General features: G+C 41.2%; 1 protein-coding gene and 1 non-coding gene across 2 annotated transcripts; one reads left to right on the top strand and one right to left on the bottom strand.

Annotated features, from left to right (window-relative positions):
• Positions 1-3,616: 3,616 nt before the first annotated feature.
• Positions 3,617-5,565, bottom strand: LOC104722008 (UDP-glycosyltransferase 79B8). The gene has a single exon (XM_010440110.3). The coding sequence runs from the start codon at positions 5,082-5,084 to the stop codon at positions 3,756-3,758; it is 1,329 nt and encodes a 442-aa protein (XP_010438412.2). The 5' UTR covers positions 5,085-5,565; the 3' UTR covers positions 3,617-3,755.
• A 16,908-nt stretch (positions 5,566-22,473) lies between these two features.
• LOC147948501 (small nucleolar RNA R71) lies at positions 22,474-22,580 on the top strand. Its single transcript, XR_015585965.1, has one exon. It is a non-coding gene; the product is annotated as a small nucleolar RNA R71 (small nucleolar RNA).
• Positions 22,581-23,207: the final 627 nt, after the last annotated feature.

Raw genomic sequence — 23,207 nt, forward strand, 5'->3', positions numbered from 1 at the left:
AAACAGCAAAACGTCTAGGCGACCTGTAGTAGTACAGAAGTCGGCCGAACTAGTACAGAAGTACATTATTCCCCCTTTGGTAATGATTTCTAGATAACTCGACGTAGTGATCCATTTGCCTCATTAAAAACCATGCTGAGAAAACCCATTGGGACAAAACTCAGCTATGGGAAAAAGAGTACAAACTTCACACCTAAGTTACCTAGTCCTCATTACCGGGTGAAGTCTTCAAGGTGGATATGTTGAAGACTTGGATCCTTGGTAGGCTGAATGACCCGTCAACTATGAGTGAATGAGCTTCCTTGACCATCTCCTTAGCTCTTGAATGAGTGATCCTTCCCACCACCTCTGGTTGCTCTGCAGCCTCTGGCTCCTTGCTTGCCAAGATCATATCAGCATAGAAAGACACATATGGGGATTGCAATACTCCAAGTTTGGCACTGTTGGGATCACAAGGTTGGGAAGTTGCAGCCGTTTTCAGAACTTTTGCAGTTGGGACGGGTGTATTCTCAGTCCAGAGAAGGGATAAGCTTCTTAGAATTCGACCCTGGATCTTTCTTTGCAACTCATGGCGCCACTAGTAGTGATGAAGTTATTGATGCAACAGCAACATCAATGTCTGCAAAGTATATTGGATTCAAACAATATGGGACAGTGATGATCTTGTGTATCTGCCTCCAACAAGTGCTCGTGAGGTTGTTTACTCTGGTGACTCTAAAGAATGTGATGTTTTGGCTGATCTCCAACAGCATTCCCAATGCATTTGGCTCAGTACAAACCAGCAACACAACAAAAGGAGAGGACACACATGATTCAAACGCTGGTGTGTAGAGCACAGAGAAATTCAACTGAAGTGTTGACAACTTAGCAAAGGAGGGCAAAGACTCTTTCTCTATCAGAGGCTTTGCAGTTGAAGCTCTTCTTCTTTTAATAGAGACTCGGCTTGTACTTGGAGGATTATGCTTTTTGTTATTGAATGTTCTAGCGATGTGCTAGTGAGAGAGTGATGTGCTCTCTGATGGTTAGTGCGAGAGTGATGTGCTCTCGTTTCTGATTGATATGCTCAAATTAAACCCTAGAGCTACTCTCTCAAATTAAGAGATCAATGTAGTACTTAGGGGTCGAATACCACAAGGACTCAAGTCTACACAATAAATTATAGAGTTTTATAATTATGCTAAACAGATTAATTTAAATGGAAATAACAATGCAAAATATTAAATGAAAGCTTGTGAAAATTCAATAGATCAAAAAGCTAGGCCTAGGAAATTTCTCAGAAAATTACAAATTATTAAATCAAGAAATAAATAGGATTCAAGCAATTAAGAACAGATCTTGAACTCTAAACACTTTTGTAAAATAAATCACTTCTCACTGCAAATATTATCTAAATGTAAAACCAGAAAATCCAAATCTCTTTGTAAAATTCAAGGTAATAAATCAGCTTTAAAAACAAGTTTAGATTGTTCACAAAATCACTAAATCAAATCTCTTTGCAGAAAGTAATTTTGCTCATCAAAAAGTTTTATCAGGAAAATCAATTATATTTTCATATCAATTTATTTTCCTAAATTATTAATTCTAGGTGATCAATCAAGAATTAATATGAAGAACAACCTTTGATAAAGATCTAGAAAGATAATGAATTCTAAATAAACAGATCTAATAATTCATAAAAACCCTATGAAAAACTCTGAACCTAACAAGCAAACTACTCAGACATATTCAATGAAGAACAAAACATAATTCTGAATAATAAACAATAGATATTAAAGGAGTAAAGAAGGAGTTTAGAAATTCTTCTCTCTACAAAGGCGTTCAGATCTCTCTCTCCCAAAGCTCTCAAAATCTCTCAGGATTGCAGAAAATAAAACTTGCTAGAAAATAACTTAAGAGTTTCTAAAACCTAAAAATATTTTATATATGTCCTAAAACACGTTAGGGACTTGTGTTGCAATTGTAGAAGACTTTGGGCAACTTTGTAAAATTTCCAAATTTGTGATTCTCCGTCGGCTAAAGAGGGTGTCGATCGATGCTCCTAAGTGGTGTTGATCGATGCCATTGCTTTGATCCGAGTCCAAATTGACTCTTCGAGATTTATGCTCCAAAATGATCTAAATTGCTCTACTTTGCTCCATCCATGCCAAAATCCTAGAAAACCTGTAAAGACTCTCAAAGAACCTAAAAACACATCAAAAGACTCTGAAAGACTCCTTATATTATGGTCAAAAACCACAAAAACCATGATATATCACTGATCTTTGTTAGGTGAAGAGCTTGTGATGTGCTAGCTTCTTCTATGGTGTGTCATGGTTAGTTTTATCAATAAAGGAAATAGAGGTTTGTTATCAGTTTGTAAGCGAGAGATTCTGTAATCAGAGTTAGCAGTATCTCAAAACATAACAGGACACTTTCCTTCACATCACTAATCACTTGACAGATGCTTGGTGGCAACTACTGTGCTGCTCAGGAGTTCTTCAAGCAATATGGATGGACAAACAGTGGCGATATCGAGGCAAAGTACACTTCAGAAGCTGCCCATTCGTATAGCCAGATTCTTGCTAAGGAAGTTGCTGAAGCCATGCTGGAAGAAACTAGTACTGCTCTACCTCCAGAATCCACCGGTTCCACTTCTTCCCCTAAGTAGGGGATCTAGGGCGAACAGTTTGGACCCTCCTGAAAGATGCATGGGCCTTGTCCACTCAACTTGTACATGAGAGATGGGAAGATAAGAGTGCGTTCAAACTCGACTAGTCCAAGTGTAGTTTTCTTTTTCCTTTTGTATGAGTCAAAACTTTCAGTTTAGTAATTAGATGCTGTTGCTTTCTGAAGAAGATTGGAATCATATTTTTAGTTTTAATTAGTTGATACTAACTACCTCGGGCTTTGTGTGAAAACAAGATTAAAAATCTTGTCTTTTTGCAAGTTCTTCCACACGTTTAGGTCACAACAATACTGCGATAGTGACAACAAAACTACCCCATCATTGACCATATCTAAAGTATACCAAAGTTACGTTGTTGAGTTTTATAGGATCGTTTCCTTTAGATACATAATTACTCGTGAGAGTTGAATTCAGGAAGCTCCCATGCGCCCCTTTTTTCTCTTTAGAAACCTATATTTACTTGTGAGAGTTCGCTCTAGCCGGTTTTGTACAAGTCATTGTCCTTGGAGGCACTCCCCTCACATCTGAGACGTATAGAAAATGGAAAATTTATGGTTCTCGGGAGTAAGGACCAGTTCGTTTATCAAAAATTACATTTCTAAGAGCATTATTAGTGATGGTTACTCTCTGATTGCTTTACCAAAAATTTAATGCATAAAAAATATAAAATATTAAAAAGATAAGAGAAAAAAAAGAAATTGTTTCTCAGATTGCTGTGAGAAGAAACGATTCTTCTACAGTTTATACAGCTGTCCACTTGTTATTAGTTTACACTTATTTCAATTAAAATACTATTTTTTTTTTCTGAGTAAGGCTCATGAGTTCCACCGTATGAGTTCCACCGTTAATGATGGTCTAAAGCCTATAACATAAAAAAATTATAGAGGAGAAACTGTACATCGTGAAAGGTTGTGCTGACTGGTTTATAAGATGCATGAATTAATAGAGGGATTTACTCAACAGGCCATGATGTAGGCCAAATTCGACTCAAGAAGAACTCCCGTCTCCAAATCCAATCGTACAAACCAAATAATTTCAGAATTAAATTACCAAAGTAAGTGAAATCGGCGACATTGATCAAATTAATGTTTCAAATCAGATACTTTTGCAATGCCTCTACAAAGTTATCCACGTAAACAGTCAATAATCCAGGACTAACAAGAACCTCCTTCAATTTGGCGTGGTTACTCCTCACTACCTTTCCGAGGTCGCTGTCTTTATCCATCACAGACTTGATCGCCTCTCTTAAGCTCTCTTTTGAAAACCATCCTGTTTTTTCCCTCAACACTTCTACAGAGACCTCGAATTCCTTGGTCATCAGTTTTGTGAAGAGAGTTTGATCACTTAAAAATGGAAGCAAAACCATTTGGCAATTACTCATCATACACTCCCATATTGCTCCTGGACCGCAATGATTCACAAAGCACCCTACTGATGGATGAGACAATATCAATGGTTGCTGCACCCATCCTCCCCAGACCACACCACGCCCCTTCACCCGCTCCTCGAACCCTTCTGGTAAACCTTCTTGGACCGTTGATGATCCTCTCGGTGGCTTTACCGCTAAAAGAAAGGGTAAACCTGTCAGCTCCATCCCTAAGCAAAGTTCTTGAAATTGATCCTTCTCAAGAACGATTTGGCTGCCAAGTGCGCAAAATACAACTGAACGCGGTGGGAACCCGCTCAGAAAATGACTCCAGCGTTCTTCAAGTGGTTTACTTGTGTCTGGCTCAGGGAGCATTGGACCAGTCAAGAGAACCTTCTTTTGGTATTGATGCGCTATATAGTCGCAGAATTTACCTTCGATTTCTTTGCATGTCCTCAATGCAATGATATCACATCTCTTAAAACCAGTAGTAATCTGATGATAAAGTCTCTTGTAGAAGATCGACAATTTTGCTAAGGCATGAGCATCGTTTTCACCGAAACGCACCTTTGATGAAGGATAACCTGGTGGGGGAACACCTAATGAACCACCAGGGACATGCGTATGAGCTATAGTTGTTGCAGATACTATGATGTAACTCACACTCTTGATCATAAACTCTTTCGCTACTTCTGGAATCCAGTGAGCAAAATCGAAGAAGATCAAATCCGGTCTCAAAGCACGGACCGCAGCTTCAACCTGACCGCGAGTGAGATCTAAAGCTTCGGACAATAAATTATCCTCCGAGATTGAGATATCCGAGGTTGTCTCGGCACCAGGAGGGAGGCCATTAACATGAGGGACTGTAAGAGGGTGAAAGACAATACTGTCTGGGAACAGGTTGTGATGTTCCACCTGCTTTTGAGCTTTCTTAGGTAGCAAGAATGTAACTCGGTGACCTTTCTCAGCTAGTTTGTTTGCAAGATGTAGAAAAGGAATCATATGACCAAAAGCAAACCAGGGGAACATAAAAGCATGGAATTTCGAATCCATTTCGTTTCCCCAAATTGTAAAAGGAAACAAAACAAAACAACTAAACGAAGTATTCAAAAATTCAAAATCAAGTATATGCTTCTTTTTTATCTTCGTCTCTTGCTCTGATTGTTGTGCAGTGAAACACCCTTATATGAAATTGGAGACTGGCTTGGTGGATTAAAATGTTTAGTGAGAAGTTAGTGGATTACAGAAGCACATGTGTAGAGAAAAAACAACTGGTTAATTAAGAAGAATACTACAAAACCAAGTCACAAGATCACTGCTAGAGAAGAGAGTCAATAATTCACTATAAAATTAAACATGTGTCACAAGAGAGAAGCAAGAAGAACATGTGTCAAATGAAAAGAATAGCTAATTAAGAAGGACACAGCAAAAAACATGTCACAAGACAAGACAAGACAGCGAAGAAGAACGTTACAAAAATCAATCACAATGGATCCAACAATAATTAAGAATTACTTCTTTGATTTTCTTTTCTTTGGCCACTTGCTTTGATTCTTTTTCACTGAAATAGGACAGATTAGGTGAGATGGGACAAGATTAGGTGAAGCAATCAACGTGATAAATGAGTGAATGACGATGTCTTTATCCATAAAGTAACTTTCTTTTGTTTTGTATTGATTCTAACGTCACAAAATCTTTTGATTGTAACTAATGTTAAATTTTTCAATGTGTCTGTAGTAGTGTTTTTCACACAATGATGTAGCTTTTCCGACTGCCACTTTGCTTAGTGAACCCATGTTCACAAAACCACCTTCTTTAGTGGGCCCTACGTCTACTTCTGACCAATCCATATCCGACGGCCGGTCAGTTAAGTCTGCAAGGCTTTAAATACTTATTTACCAATCCTACAAATCACATATGATATTTCATTTTGTTTTGTCCTCACTCGCACAGTTCCGACAATCACTTCCCGAATGGTCACCCATCATGAAACTACTCCAGCTCAAGAACGTTTAACTCTGGAGTTCTCTCGAGACCATTGATCAAAAAGATAATTGCACTTTGGTGACATAGGTTGTCAAATCAATTCTTTTAAACCTATCCGCAAACCAGGGTGTCACAGTTTCTGAACTCCTATGGATCTATAAACAACAATTTATGTTTTTTTCAATCTATCTATCTATGTTTGTTGTAAGTTTGTGTTTGATTAGTCTATTTTATCTAACCATTAGATTATGAGTTTCTACTATTTATCCCCCTTTGTGATTGAATGAATGGTAACAATTATGTTTGCACAAAAAAGGTCTATGACCAACCAATCAAGGTTGATAAATTAGAAGAAATTAATTTGACATAATATAGAAATAATAGAAAATTATAAGCAAGATAATATATAAATCCCAAATAATTCAAAACTGTAAAGATAAATTAAATAATACAATCTAAAAACACTATATTAAATTTAGAAATACAGTATTAGAAAAAGAAGACGCATACATTAATTTTTTTTTGGTCAACATATTAATTTTACCTATTCCAAACTGAAAAAGGTGAAAGTAGGAGAAAATTTTGGGTTTTTTAAAAAAAAGAAAAAATTTTCTTTTCAAAATTTTTTTTACCAATAGAACAAAGTTGAAAGCAATACTTTTGAATGAATTATTTTGTTAGATTAAAAATATGAGACGATCTATGTTTATATAGAAATGAGTATTTACAAATTTAGAATTAATATTTAACTATATATTTTCGTTAATCCCATTTTTTTTTTTTGTAAAATTAATACCTTAAATTAAAAATAAATGTTATAATTTAGAATTTTATGAAATATATACATATATCTCCTTACAATTTTTTTTTTAAATAGTTTTTGTAATTTTTGTAATTTTTTGATAATTATATTTTTACATTATTAATATTGTTTAAAACAAAATATTTTATTTTTTGTTGTAATCTCCAATCCCTCCTATTAAATATGAACTTTTACACATGACAGTTTGGAATATATATATTTCATAAAATACAAAATTATAAAATTTATTTTTAATTTTAAGTTATTAATTATACAAAAAAGTAGAAATCGGAATAACGAAAACATACAGTTAATTATTAATTCTAAATTTGTAAATACTCACTTCTATATAAACATAGATCTTCTCATATTTTTCATCTAACAAAATAATTTATTCAAAAATATTGTTTTCAACTTTGTTCTATTGGTAAAACTTATTTTATGGAAAGGTAAATTTTTCTTTTTTTCTAAAACCAAAATTTACTCCTACTTTTTCTTTTTTTCAGTTTGGATTAGAGGTGTCAAACGGGCCGGCCCGCGTTCATTTGGACCGTCCGCCGCAGGCAATTTTTATCTTCATGACCGCGACAGGCCGGCCCGCTAAGTCCGCGGACATAAAAGTTATGTCCAAGCCCGTCCCGCTAAATCCAACGGGTTAGCGGGCTGGCCCGCAGGTCTAAATAATATATCAAAATAATAAAATAAAATTAATAAATAATAATTCTAACAATAATTTTAAATAAAATTAATGTTTATATTGATTTTTATAGATGTTTTCATTTTTACATTAAATTTATTTGTATTACCACATATTTTTAAAAGATATATATTTAAAATAATATAAAATAATTATGTATCTATATTAAATATTTATTTTTATTAAATATTTGAAGACTGCAGATCGACCCACCAACCCGCGGGTATAACATGCTAAAACCCGCAACCCGTTTGGGCTAAGCTTGAAAGGTCCGCTTTTTAACGGGCCTAATATTTATTATCCATGCTCGCCCCGCTTGACACCTCTAGGTAAGATTAATATGTTGACCCAAAAAAAAAGATTAATATATGCGTCTTTTTTTTCTAATACTGTATTTCTAAATTTAATGTAGTACTTTTAGATTGTTTTATTTAATTTATCTTTACCCCTTTGAATTATTTGGGATTCATATATTATCTTGCTTATAATTTTCTATGATTTCTATATTTATGTCAAATTAATTTCTTCTAATTTCTCAACCTTGATTGGTTAGTCATAGATCCTTTTTGTTCAAACATAATTGTTACCATTCATTCAATCCCAAAGGGAGATAAAGAGTAAAAGTTCATCAACCTAATGGTTAGATAAAATAGGCTAATCAAACACAAGCTTACAACAAACATAGATAGATAGATTGAAAAAACATAAATTATTGTTTTTAGATCCATAGGAGTTCAGAGACTGTGACACCCTTGTTTTTCGGATAAGTTTAAAAGAATTGATTTAGTCACCTATGTCACCAAAGTGCACTTATCTTTTCGATTAAGGGTCCCGAGAAAACTCCAAAGTTAAGCGTGCTTGAGCTGGAATAGTTTCAGGATGGATGACCTTTTGGAAAGTGATTGTCGGAACTGTGCGAGTGAGGACAAAGAAAAAGGAAAGATTATATGGTGATTTGTAGGGTCGGTAACCAAGTATTTAAAGCCTCGCGGACTTAACAGACCGGCCGTCATATATAGATGGGCCAGGAGTAGACATAGGGCCCACTAAGCAAGGTGGCAGTCGGGCGTTCCAGAGACAAAGGCTACATCATGTTGTGAAAAATACTTCCACGAATATTTTGGAAAATTTAACATTAGGTACTATCAAAAGATTTTGTGACGTTAGAAAAAGGGTCTTTAGTTTCATTGGTTGTCGGAGCAAGCTGAGATAGCTAAAAGACGTGAACATGTTCTCTCCACACATGAGGATGGCATAGCCGAGGTTCTCTCTATGGTGGAGGAGGTTGGACGCAAGGTTATCTCCCTAAGGGAGGAAGGTGGACGCAAGGTTATCTCCCCGAGGAAAGAAGGTGGAGCCAAGGTTCTCTTCATGGTGGAGAAAATTAGACGTAAGGTTCTCTCCATAGGGAGGAGGGCGGAGTCAATGTTCTCTCCATGGTTGGTTATACACTATTGTGATGAATCATCATTGATTAGTATACTATGTAATATATTTTTAATTCAAAATGTTTTTTAAGCCAATAATTTTAGTAATTAAAAACACAATGCAAAAGTTAAAGTAAAAAGACACATAATAGTTAGCTTAATGTGTTATAGACTAGTTTTCACCTAGGGTATCAATTCCCTATGTAGTTGTAGTACAAAGGGTTATCAATCCAAATGGTTGTTATGCTAACAGATAGGATGCAATCATAATCAAGCAAGTCAAGCCAAGCAATAAAGGGGTTTGGTTCTAACAGTTCTAATATAAACAAAGTAAAAGAATATAGATAAGTAAACCACATGACCTAAGCACTCGATGAAAGCAATCGAGTACAGGATCGAGTGGGGTGATCGAGTATGCAAGTGAACTATGAACAGCTCGAGGTTTTACTCGATGCAGGTTATCGTGTACCTGATTGGGTAAGTGGTCAAGTAAGTAAGGAAAATGCAAGGAATGAAATACGAAAGTTCCTAAGGATGGGGGTAATCGAATCCTAAGTGTTCTAGACCAATACGGATGCCTTACATGCCTCAAGCAATTATTTCCTAGACAATGAACCTCTAAAACCTTGTCACCACACTGTCGCACTAGTAACAATCAACCTTGAACATACTACCACACTGTCGCACTAGCAATATGAACAAGCAGGCATTAAGAACAATTCATTTTTTGTCAATATACTTAGACTTATCTGATTTTGTCACTCAAAGTTAAGTATACCTCTACCATTGACCTAATCAAGCATTTTATCTACTCCTTTCGGCCTGTAGCATTATAAACTGTAACATCCGTGAACCAGAATCCTGGTTTGGGATGTGCATCGATTGATGCAGTAGGAGCATCGGTCGATGCTGGCTCAATTATGTGCGTTTTGACTTAAGTCAAACGCTGCATTTTGGGGTTAAGGAAAACCCTTAGATGCAAGTTTTGTCTCATTCGTGGTTGTGTGGCCGTTTTTGAGAAAGAGAAAGAGAGAAAAAGCTTGGTGAGAGTTCTTGAGCGTTTCTGGGAGATTTGAGGTTGTTCCTGGAGAGATCTGTAGCTGGGATCGTTGTAGGAGCTTCCTAGAAGCGTTTTCTTCCTTGTGTTAGGTTCAGATTCATCTTGGCAGAGGTCTGTGCATGACCATGGCTTATCTAAGCTAGAGGATTCTTTAATCTGCTTGTTGTGTGATGTTAGGCTTGTTAGTTCATTGCTATGGACGTTAGGAAGTTTTCTTGTGGCTTGGGATCGAGTTTTGTGGTTGTAGGAACGAAGATCCGGCGAGAAGCTTCGGGGAAATCATGGAGCTCGACGTTGCGTCGATCGATGCATATCTTGCGTTGGTCGATGCAAGTGCGAGGACGACACGTAAACTCTAGGGTTTTCGTGTTCCGTCGAGCATGCATCGGTCGATGCAGATTGGGTATCGGTCGAGGCAAGTTACACTTGCATCGGTCGATGCAGCTTCTGTGTCGATCGATGCTTCCCCATTTGGCATCGATCGATGCATGTGTGGCGTCGGTCGATGCTGAGTCCTGGTTTGTTATTAGTCGTTTGATGATTGTTGTGTGTTGGTTATTGATACTCTATTGCTTGTGTGTATAGCCCAGTAGATGGGAGGATTGCCTTACTGAATATTTATAAAATACTCAGTAATATGTGTTTGTGGTGCAGGTAAAGGCAAAGTGTGATCGTGGAATCAAGGCAATGAAGAGGAGGATGTTCTAGGGACTCGGTTTTATGTTGTCTCGCATTGCTAGGTTGCTAGAGTTGGGTCATTAGAACATTGCTAGGTTGCTGGTTCTATGATTCCTGTTGTTTTGGATATTGTTTATGTTAGAATATGGTTATAATTTATTATTGGATCATTATTAAATATTGGTTGGTTATTTCCGTTGTTGAATGTGTTTGTGGTTAGGTGGCTAGTGGGTATGGGACAACTAGCTGTAGTTTATTTTATTATATTATATTTATTATTTATTATTTAAAAAAAAAAGGGTCGGTCCTTTCATTTTGGTATCAGAGCCCTTACAGTTCTAGGTTTGGGTTCACTAGGTTCCTGTTGTAGATGTTTGGGATTGCATGTCTTGATTGATTATGTGAGTTAATCAATTGTGTGTGGCATGGAGTCCTAGAACATCCTCTTCGAGCCGACTGTCTGATTCCACGGTGAGTTTATGTTTCTGTGTTATGATAGAAATTGTTTGCTTAGCCTTCTGTTCATGGTAGTGCAGATGGTTAGAGAGGATGCTGTGGCTGGTCGAGGTCGTGGACGCGGACGTGGTCGTGGACGCAGACGTGGTTGGGGTAGGGGCAGAGTCCCAGTGGTTAGTGAGATAGAGGACCAGAGTGTGACAGCTGAGGGTGTTGGCGAGTCGCAGAGTGTTCCGGGGGATTCCGTGAGTGTGGCAGGAGGGGGCGGTGTTGATGCTCCAGTGGCCAGTGATGCTAGGGTTCCGAGTTTGGGAGTCCCGGCGGGAGGAGTTCCTGGTACTGACTTTAGGGCTATGCTAGCACAGGTGTTAGAGCGGTTACCACCAGTGGTACCGGCTCAGGCTCAGGTAGTGCCACCAGTGGTGGCGGAGGAGCGGCAGCCAGTGGTTGCGGATTTGCGAGCACACAGACGTTATTTGTCTATGCTTAAGGAGATGAAGGATCTGTTCACTGAGAGGTTTTCGGATGGTACAGACCCTACTATTGCGGATGCGTGGAGGACGAGTGTGGAACGTAACTTCCATATTCTGAGATGTCCTGAGGAGTTTTGGGTGGACATAGGGGTCTACTATTTGAGTGGTGATGCTGAGTTGTGGTGGAGATCAATGGCTGCTAGGAGAGTGCAGCGGGAGATGACTTGGGCTGACTTTGTCTTGGAGTTCAACCGCAAGTATTTTTCTAGAGAGGCTTTGGACCGGTTGGAGGTGCAGTTCCTTCAGTTGTCTCAGGGGACACGGTCAGTGCCGGAGCTGGACTTGGAGTTCAGTCGACTTCTTTGTTATGAGGGTCGGGCTTTGGAGTCTGAGGAGGCTTAGATCAGGAGGTTTTTGAGGGCTCTACGTGATGAGTTGAGAGTTCACTGTAGAGGGCGGAGTTATGCTACGCGTGCAGAACTGGTTGAGACTGTAGCAGAGATTGAGGAGGATATCCGGGCACAGTCAATGGCCGTAGCTCCAGCAGTTCAGCTTAGTAAGGCTCAACAGCTGGGGCGGTAGGCATGCTCAGGGAACCAAGAGGAAGTGGGAGGCTAAGCAGAAGCCGAGTGGTGCGGGTTGCTTCGGTTGTGGGAGAAAGGATCACAGGGTTGCTAGTTGTCCCAAGAGGAGTGTCCCGACGACAGGACCTCGGGTATGTTATCATTGTAGGGAGACAAGGCACATCAGGCTTTTTTGTCCCAAGTTGCAGCCGGCAGCAGTGGCAGCGTTGCAGCAGGTGCAGCCTGGAGGTCAGCAGGTGGCACGGATTGAGCAGACGCCACGTGCTTACACGACAGTAGAGACTGGTGGAACCAGTGCTGGGGCGATCACAGGTATAATTTCTGGTACTTAACCTTTGTGAATTTTAGTAGGGTCAGATTTTATGTTTACCTGTAATAAAGTGTTAGGTTCTCAACACATGAGGTTTGTGTAGGGACCTTGTTGGTGGGCGGGTTTAAGTCCCATGTTATGTTTGATTCTGGAGCTTCTCATAGCTTCATTACTCCGGAGTGCGTAGAGTGTGCAGGGATCAGCGGGGATCCTGGAGAGCGTGCAGGAGTTGACAGGGTTGCGGGAGGTGAGTTCCTGAGAGTGATTGGATGGGCTAGAGGAATTGATATTCAGATCGCAGGGGAGTCGTGGCCAGCGGATTTGCTTATCAGTCAAGTGGAGCTTTATGATGTTATTCTCGGGATGGATTGGTTGCATCGGCATAGGGTGCATTTGGATTGCCATCGGGGCAGAGTGGAGTTTGAGCGTTCAGGAGGGAAGTTGGTTTTTCAGGGTATTAGACCGACTTCGGGGAGTCTCTTGATCTCAGCCATTCAGGCTGGGAAGATGATCGAGAAGGGCCGTGAGGCTTATCTGGTTACTATATCTATGCCAGAGTCAGTGGGGAAGTCTACGGTTAGCGGTATTCCAGTAGTGGAAGAGTTTGAAGATGTGTTTCAGTCTTTGCAGGGATTACCACCATCTCGGTCGGATCCTTTTACCATTGAACTGGAACCAGGGACGATGCCGTTATCCAAGGCTCCTTACAGGATGGCTCCAGCAGAGATGGCAGAGCTGAAGAAGCAGCTAGAGGATTTATTGAGTAAGGGATTCATCCTAGTGTATCACCGTGGGAGCGCCGGTGTTGTTTGTGAAGAAGAAGGATGGGAGTTTCAGGTTGTGCATTGATTATCGGGGTTTGAACCGTGTCACTGTGAAGAACAAGTACCCTCTTCCTAGGATCGATGAGTTGTTGGATCAGTTGAGGGGTGCTACTTGGTTCTCTAAGGTAGATTTGGCGTCGGGTTATCATCAGATACCGATAGATGAGGCAGATGTGAAGAAGACTGCTTTCAGGACTAGGTATGCGCATTATGAGTTTGTGGTGATGCTTTTCGGGTTGACGAACGCGCCAGCAGCGTTTATGAGATTGATAAACAGTGTGTTTCAGGAGTTTCTGGATGTGTCTGTCATCATTTTCATTGACGATATCCTGGTTTATTCTAAGAGTCCTGAGGAGCATGCAGTGCATTTGAGGGCAGTTATGGAGAAGCTGCGGGAGCAGAAGTTGTTTGCTAAGTTGAGCAAGTGCAGTTTTTGGCAGCGTGAGATGGGCTTTCTGGGTCACATTGTTTCTGCTGAGGGGATTTCAGTAGATCCAAAGAAGATTCAGGCTATCAGAGATTGGCCTAGACCGCAGAATGCCACAGAGATCAGGAGTTTTCTTTGATTGGCAGGTTACTACAGGAGATTTGTGCAGGGGTTTGCAAGCAGAGCACGTCCTATGACTAAGTTGACAGGGAAGGATGTTCCTTTTGTCTGGTCAGAAGTGTGTGAGGAAGGTTTTGCAAGCCTGAAGGAGATGTTGACTACTGCACCAGTGTTGGCTTTGCATGAGCAGGGAGAACCCTATGTGGTTTATACAGATGCATCTAGAGTTGGTTTGGGGTGTGTTTTGATGCAGCATGGGAGGGTGATTGCCTATGCTTCACGGCAGTTGCGGGTGCATGAAGGCAACTATCCTACTCATGATTTGGAGATGGGTGCTATAGTTTTTGCCCTGAAGATTTGGAGATCTTATCTTTATGGTGCAAAGGTACAGGTGTTCACAGATCATAAGAGCCTGAAGTATATATTCACTCAGCCTGAGTTGAATTTGAGACATAGGCGGTGGATGGAGCTTGTGGCGGATTATGATTTGGAGATAGCCTATTATCCTGGTAAGGCTAACACGGTTGCAGATACTCTGAGTCGGAAGAGGGTAGCTTCGGCTCAGGAGCAGGAGATGGAGTCTCAGGTAGGGGAGATCACTGCTTTGAGCTTATGTGCTGTTTCACAGGAACCGTTGGGTTTGGAAGCAGCAGATAGAGCAGATCTTCTGAGTAGGGTGTGGTTGGCTCAGGAGAAGGATTTGGGGCTGGTGAATGCCTCTAAGGATGTGGATTCAGAGTATCAGGTCTCAGATAATGGTACTATCTTGGTGCACGATCGGGTTTGTGTGCCCAAGGATGAGGAGTTGAGGCAGGAGATTCTGAGCAAAGGCTCATGCGAGCAAGTTGTCCATTCATCCAGGAGCGACTAAGATGTACCGTGACCTCAAGAGGTACTATCATTGGGTCGGGATGAAGAAGGATTTGGCTAGTTGGGTTTCGAGGTGTGATGTGTGTCAGCTGGTGAAGGCTGAGCAGCAGGTTCCTGGCGGGTTACTGAAGAGTTTACCCATTCCTGAGTGGAAGTGGGATATGATCACCATGGATTTTGTGGTAGGATTTCCAGTGTCACGGACCTTTGATGTTATTTGGGTCATTGTAGACCGGTTGACTAAGTCAGCACATTTTCTGGCCATTAAGAAGACTGATGGAGCAGCGGTCTTGGCTAAGAAGTATGTAAGAGAGATAGTCAGATTGCATGGGATGCCAGCGAGCATTGTGCCTGACAGAGATTCTAAGTTCACTTCGGTGTTCTGGAAGGCATTTCAGGCAGAGATGGGCACTAAGGTGCATATGAGTACAGCTTATCATCCCCAGACAGATGGACAGTCTGAGAGGACGATCCAGACGCTGGAGGATTTGCTGAGGATGTGTGTGTTGGATTTGGGTGGCCATTGGGCAGATCACCTGAACCTGGTAGAGTTTGCTTACAACAACAGTTATCAGGCGAGTATTAAGATGGCTCCTTATGAGGCTTTGTATGGGGGACAATGTCGTACACCATTATACTGGACTCAGGTGGGGGAGAGGAGCATGTTTGGTGCTAGTTTTGTTCAGGAGACCTCAGAGAAGATCCGGGTTCTCAAGCTGAACATGAAGGAGGCTCAGGATAGACAGAGGAGTTATGCGGATAGGAGGAGGAGAGATCTTGAGTTTCAGGTAGGAGACAGAGTGTACCTCAAGATGGCCATGTTGCAGGGTTCGAACATGTCATTGTCAGAGACTAAGTTGAGTCCGAGGTATATGGGTCTATTCAGAGTGATTGAGCGGGTTGGGCCAGTAGCATATAGATTGGAGTTACCTGAGGTGATGCGTGCATTCCATATGGTTTTCCATGTGTCTATGTTGCGGAAGTGTCATCGTGAGGATGAGCAGGTGTTGGCTAAGATTCCGTAGGATCTTCAGCCTAACATGACATTGGAGGCGAGACAAGTGAGCGTTCTCGAGAGGAGGATCAAGGAACTTCAGAAGAAGAAGATTCCTTTGATGAGAGTCCTGTGGAACTGTGATGGTGTTGAGGAGCAGACTTGGGAGCTTGAGGCAAAGATGAAGGCAAGGTTCAAGAAGTGGTATGAGAAGCAAGCCGCGACTTGAGCTTGTTTAGCCGGGTCCCATCTGTAATCCGTGGCTGGAGCGGGAATGGAGTATTCCAGCTCATCTCTCTTGTTACTCGGTCGCTTGGGGTGGTTGGTTGTGCGACTCAGTGATACTAAGATTTTTGTGTATCTATCCTAGCAGGTCTCAATTAACCTTATGTAGTTGTAGTACTTAAGGTGTCAATCCAAATGGGAAACTTTACTAGCAATCAAGATGCAATCAAGAAATCACAAGTCAAGCCAATTCAAAGAGAGTGTTTGTCTAACAGTCCTAGAATGATGACGATACGAAAGGAAAATAAGTCACAGAATTAAAAACAAGAATGCATGACAAGAGGCGAAAATGAATAAAAACATAAACGAGTCTAAGCATGAACTAAAAGGCAAGAAACGAAACAGTCTCAGGAATGTAATAAAATTCAGAAAGAAAGAGGTCCTAAGGATGGGAGTAATTGATGTCGGTGGAGTATCCTAGTCTATAGAGTATTTAACATGGCACAAGCAAGCCATCCCTAAACAATGAACATCATTTCTTAGCTAATCAAATCTCTTGACAGAAGCTACTCAAACTCAATCACTTCCAAACCTAGCTCTCGCTAGAGAAACATAATCGAGCATGGCATGAAAAACAAGTTCATTCACGTCAACAAACATCCTAGACAACTAATCTCTTAGGCTAGGAACGTAAGTCTCTGGCACTAGTTGGTCAGACATTTCATCGAACACCTTTTGGATGCGGAAATGTCTAAAACCCAGTTCCAATTTATCAGAGAGAAACTAGTATTTCTAACTCTAGTCCAGAAGGGAATCATACAATCAAATCTTAAACACACTACATCCTAAGATCCTCCACCTAATCTATCCCATCCTCAAGGACTACCACACTACTCAGATCCGAAAATCATCATCAAAGATACAAACTCAGAAAACATTGAAACAAGCATTCTTAGATAGGTAAAAATGAGATGAACAAGATTGCAGAAAAAATCGAATCAAAATACTGAGTAAATTCAAAGGTATCGGGATACAAAGTGTCAAGCGTTTTAGGTGGCTAGGGTAAACCTTAAGGGAAAGAACAAAAACAAGATAAAAGCTAAGATGTCCAAGTGAAAACTTAACAAAACGTATTTATAGGAAAAACATGGAAATCTCTAAAACATAAAACGACAATGTAGAACGTCGGTTTGGGAATCCTTCTCGGATGCGTCTTCAGGACATAACCAGGACGTCGGTTTAAGAGCGTCGATAGAGTCGCATCGTGAGAGTGTCGATCGAGTCGCGACGTAAGAGTGTCGATCGAGTCGCATCATGAGAGTGTCGATCGAGTCGCGACGTGAGAGTGTCGATCGAGTCGCGACGTGAGGGTGCTCAGAAACTGTCGATCGAGTCGCGACGTGAGGGTGCTCAGAAACTGTCGATCGAGTCGCGATGTGAGAATGCTCGGGAGCTGCTGATCGAGTCGCGTCTTGAGGGTGCTTGGGAGCCATCCTGGGACGTCTTGGTCGAGTTGCTGCTAACATCCGATCGAGTGGGAGCTCTCCTTTGCGTGCGGGTCGAGTCAGATTTCTGAACGTACATGCATCCACTAAAACAAAGATAACTCATGAACCACGACTCCGATTGGTTTGATATAAACTGCACTGGAAAGATGACTCAATTCTCTACAACTTTTATGAAGATCACGAAAGCTGAATCCGAAAATAAAATCTTCACTCGACTCGATCAAAGACGTGGAAGCTTGCGTCGCTGGGTAGTGTAGATCGAGTCGCTTAACTGCTCTTCTGATCTTTGTTTGCATTTGATGGTTTGGACACCTCCTAAAACACCTGAAACAACTCCAAAATGCAAGATGCGTGTAAGACCAATGCAAAGACTACCTAGATATGCATATTGTACAAAAGAGACTAAAAACAATACAAAGCAATGAGTTAAGAGAACAAAATGAATGACAAATGCATCATGAATATGTGTAAAATATATACATATCAACTCCCCCAAACTTATTCTTTGCTTGCCCTCAAGCAAACAACCAAGAACAAAGTATGGAAGAGAGGTTTGAAGATGGGGTCTCAGAACCTAAAACATGCTGAATAGAGTAGTTAGAATCAAGGTCCTTGTTATTAGTTCTATGATGCATGGTGAAGGAACTCTATTTAAAAACTTTAGACAAGCTCATCACAACCTGAAACGATTCCGAACCTTAGTCTACACATGCCATCATTTCTATCATACCCTTTAACATTCATTAACAAAGAACCATGAATCAAGCTATGCAATGTCATCAAACTCATTTGGCCAGAGTGAAAAGGGTAGAGACAAAAATGGTCTCCTTTGCAAGTGGTTTTAACAATATAGAACAGGGATCTCTCACGAAAATGAGTTGAGCTTAAGAGAAGGCTAAAGGTTGAAACCAACTGATACATACAAGAGCAGTACCCGTCTACCCAAAGGTCCCAAGGAAACTTAGCTCTAACTTTCTAACCCAGAAGTTGGTCTTATCTATACCCTTCGTCGATATCTCTTCTAAAACCCATTCTCTGATTCTTTTAACGTAGCCTTAGGAGGAGGTTACTTCATATAAATCTAGCGGATGGGAAACTTTTTTATCACTATGGTTCTCTTTCTTTTCTTCTTAGAATTCTAGACTTCTTAAGCGTTTTGCTTTCTCTTCCTTGTCTAAACTGTTCTTTCTATGCCAGAACCAATAACTCTTTTACATTGCACAACCAACATCCTTTACTAGACTTGTAAACCTTGAAAACACATTCCCCCTCCTAATGACTCTTTACCCATTTTTTTGTTTTTCTCTTTTCAGAACAAATCCAATCCCAAAACCCAAAATCGAGTTCTCACCTAGTCCTACTAGTCCGGATAGCGCGAACTAGAACTACACAGGATCCTACTCTTGTCGGCTTAACACTTTCTAACAAGCTCAACTCGGAAAAGGCCTCACACTCAAAAAATACAATTGGCTTGAAAGAAGGGTTGGTTAAGGGTGCGGGAAACTGTTCCAAAGATGAGAATCAGCTACTTGGATTAACAAGGGTGGTAAAACGAAGAAAGATAATCCAAGTATGTATGTGGTATCCATGAGTTCAACTTCAATGCATAACATGATAATTTCAAGTCAGGATTAGGTTCAGGTAGATAGGGAATGATGTCAATTCAAAACAAGCTTGAATCAAGACTAGAATGCAATTTTGAGAATTCAAAACCTGGTTCAGTCTTACATTTCAAGTTCAATCAACATGCATCAAAGAACTAATAACAAGGGCCTTGATCCTATCCTATTGAATTCAACATGTTAACAAGGTTACAATCATCATCAACCCTTATGCTAAATACAACATTCCTAAATGAACAACACTAGACTCAATTCTAATATGCAAATGTAAACTACATGAACACTCTGTTTTTGTGGAAATTTTTGAAATTTTTCAAATTTTTATAGCTTTTCTATGCAAATAGATGAATGCAGACTCAAACATGATATGATGCAAAAATTTGAAATAAAAGTCACAGAAGACAACATTAGATACATCATCTCAAACCCTCCCCCAAACTTAAATTACACAGTCCTCTGTGTAAGAAAAATTTGAAGTAGGATTTGAGAATCATAATAGAAACAAATGCAAGGATGATATGGTATATACAAAGGAAATGTTGGAGTACCTCAGTAGTAGAAAAAGGAGTCGGTGCTCGCGACGGTGGATCGAGTGAGATGATGGTTGGTTCCGGGAGCAGCTCCGGTTCGTCGTCAATCGAGTGGGAGTCTTGGTTGGTTCCGGGAGTAGCTCCGGTTCGTCGTTGATCGAGTGGGAGTCTTGGTTGGTTCCGGGAGCAGCTCCGCTTCATCGTTGATCGAGTGGGAGTGATGGTTGGTTCCAGGAGCAGATCTGGTTCGTCGTCGATCGAGTGGGAGTCTTCAACACCGGATCGAGTCAGAACGTCGTCGAGTTGTGGCTAGTTCGAGTCGTCGGCAAGAGCTTCACGAGAGCTCCTCTTCTATTGCTTCATTCCATGTCTGCCAAACCCAACACTCTGCTATTTGTATTTTTTTTCATTTGCCACTTTAGTTGGCCATACTTCCCTTCTGTGGATTGCTGAACAGCAGGAAACGAAAAACAAAAATTAAAAACACAAGATCCTAGATTGTATTTACAGAGATACCTTTGGGACTTCCTCCCAAGTGAGCTTGTTTAAAGTCTCTAACTTGACTTTGCATACTCCTTATGCTTTGGGAGGTTCATAGAGAGGCTTCAGAGATCCCTCTAGAATGCATTGTCTAGCCAGATGCTCTTTAACATTCTGCCCAGGTTCAACAACAAATGAACTCCTCTTCTTCATTATCCCAAACCTCTTCCTTAATTTCCTTGGAGGAGAACTTCTCATTGTACCTAGGAGCTTCTTAATTTGCCCACTCATCTCCTTCACCATAGCTGTTAACTCTCTCACTGAATCCCCTAGAATCTTGGTAGTTTGGAGTTCAGACAAACTGTCAAGCGCGGGAGGACTTGTCTCTTGCTGTTGGTGAAGTTTAGGAAGCAGGTCATGACGCTTAGGGAGAGCAACAACTGCACTCGAGTTGGAACACGGTCGAGTGCCCCTTCGAGTTTTTTCTTTGGTTACCCAAACTCCTGTTTCTGCCTCATTCACACCCTCAAAGATGTCAAACCCAGCTTTCTGATCTTTCTCTTCAATCACGAAGGTCTGCCCATCAATAGTTGGCTTCTTCTTAGCATCCTTGATATCAAACTTCATCTTGAAATTCTTACCCAGATTGAGATCAATCATCCCCTTCTTGACATCAAATGACTGCTCCAGCTGTACCTAAGAAAGGCCTTCCCAGGATTAGTGGATCTTTAGGCTCTTCATCCATTCCCAGCACCACAATGTCAGTAGGAATCTCAGCATGTCCAATTTTGATGGGCAGGTTCTCTAATAGACCATGAGGCAATCTAGTAGTCCTATCAGCCAATATTAAGCGGAGGTTGCATGACTTGTATTCGTTGAATCCTAGCCTCTGAGCTACAGAGAGTGGCATGAGGCTTACTGAAGCACCAAGGTCGCATAGGCACTTTTTGAAGGCCAATGGACCTAGAGAACAAGGCAAGGTGAAAGAACCAGGGTCCTCTAGCTTTTTTGGGATAATCATCTTCTGAATAACAGCCTTGCATTCATGAATAACCCCACCTATGTCATGCACTACCCTCTCATCTTCCATAGCCTTAGCTTGAGCTCCTTTAGCTATCTCCTCCTTCTCTTTGGTCTTTTCGGTTACCAAGTCAGTTAAAAACTTTTGATATTGAGGCACAAGTGCAAATGCATCAAGCAAAGGCATCCTAAGTTCAATCTCCTTGACTTGGTTTTCAAACAGAGTTTTATACTTCTCAGTAAGCTGCTTCTTAAACCTCACTGGAAATGGTAGAGGTGGCTTGTATGGTGGAGGAATGAATCTCAAAGGTTTATCCTTGGGAGCAGCGGGTTCTTTAGTAGCTTCAGGATCAGATTGCTTGGCTGACTTAATTGGATCCTTGAGCACCTCGACGGGATCCTTTATCTGAACTACATCTTGAAGAAAATCCTCCCCATCTAAACTCTCATTGTCCTCAGTGAGCCGTACATCTACAGCTTGGGTGGTGATGGCATGGAGAGTAGCATAGTCCTTGGGATTTTGAACTGCTTTTCCAGGTAGTTGGCCAAGTGTTGGGGTAGAAGTAGAAACAGTCTTGCCTTCCATGTACTTCATCTTGGAGCTAAGAGCTTCAAACTTGACATTAAGATCATTGTATGAACACTCCATTCGCTGACTGAGTTCAGCAAACTTCTTAGCAGTATCTAGAGAACCGCTAGCTTGACGCTGAAGAAGTTGTTGCATCATTTGCTTCATTTCTTGATATGGGGCTGGAGTAGGCTGAACTGGTTGAGGGCGGAATCCTGGTGGTGGTCCTGAGAGAGCTTGGTAACCTTGCTGGAACTGTTGTTTAGGGACGAATCCCTGATTGTAAGGCACAAAAGGTTTTTGTTGACCTAGTTGTTGCTGTTGAGGAGGGTACACCTGATCCTGTGGATTTGCAACGTTGGTGCTCCGGTAAGACAAATTGGGGTTCGTCTGATAGGGGTTGTAACCCTTGTTGTATCCACCTTGATTCTGGACGTAGCTGATCTCCTCAGACTGCTCACCCTCCCCATCTTGGACGTGAAAAGGTTCACCCTCAGATACGAAGTGGATGCTCTTTTGTTGGTTGAGCAAGAGGCGATCAAGCTTGTCATTGACATTCTTGAGGTCTCTCTTGTACTTCTCCTCAGAGCCAGCATCTCCTCTAACTGTGCGATCATAGTCGTCATGGTAGTTGCCATCAGACTGGGCGAGATTTTCGACGAGTTGCCAACCTTCATCTACGTCTTTGTTCAAGAAGTTGCCATTTGAAGCAGTGTCAAGCAGCATGCGTATCTTTGGAAGTACACCACGGTAGAGAGTGCTCAGCAGTGACTCATTGCTGAAACCATGGTGTGGACACTGGCTGTGGTAACCCTTGAAACGCTCCCATGCTTCACAGAATGATTCGGAGCTCTTCTGAGTGAAGCTGGAAATCTCATTCCTGAGACGTGCTGTTCTGGAGTTGGAGAAAAACTTGGCCAAGAATGCTTTCTTGCAACCATCCCAGGTGGTGATTGATCCCTTAGGAAGGTTTTTCTCCCATTGATGAGCCTTGTCTCCCAGGGAGAAAGGGAAAAGGCGCAACTTGTAACCATCCTCACACACACCATTGATCTTGGTGAGACTGCACAGACGGTCGAACTCGTTCAAGTGGTCGAGTGGATCCTCCATAGGCAACCCGTGGAACTTGTTTCCTTGGATCGTGGAGATCAGGCCACTTTTGATTTCAAAGTTGTTGTTCTGCACGGCGGGAGGGACGATTCCAGCACGCTGAGTATGAGTGTTTGGTGCATCCCCAGCACCAATGTTTCGCGGTCCGTGATGTGGTTCATGCTGTTGTTCCATAGTGACTTGTGTGGGATGATCAGTGGGTTGACGAGCTTGTCGTGGGCATTGCAATCGGTTGATTTCGTCGATAACAGGAATGAGATTCTGATGCCCTCTTGATCTGGTGTGCATGCAAGGTTGCAATCAATAGGTACCTGAGATGCAAAACAAACAAGCAGACAACCAAAACAAGTCAGTACCCAGAATGATAAGTGTAACAGAACTTAATCTTGCAAAACTTGAAATCTT

The sequence above is a fragment of the Camelina sativa genome, chromosome 2 (genome assembly GCF_030686135.1).
Source record: "Camelina sativa cultivar CO46 ecotype springtype chromosome 2, ASM3068613v1".
Lineage (NCBI taxonomy): Eukaryota > Viridiplantae > Streptophyta > Magnoliopsida > Brassicales > Brassicaceae > Camelina > Camelina sativa.

Excerpts from the sequence above, each read along its gene's own strand:
- LOC104722008 (XM_010440110.3), bottom strand. The coding sequence starts at position 5,084 with ATGGATTCGAAATTCCATGCTTTTATGTTCCCCTGGTTTGCTTTTGGT.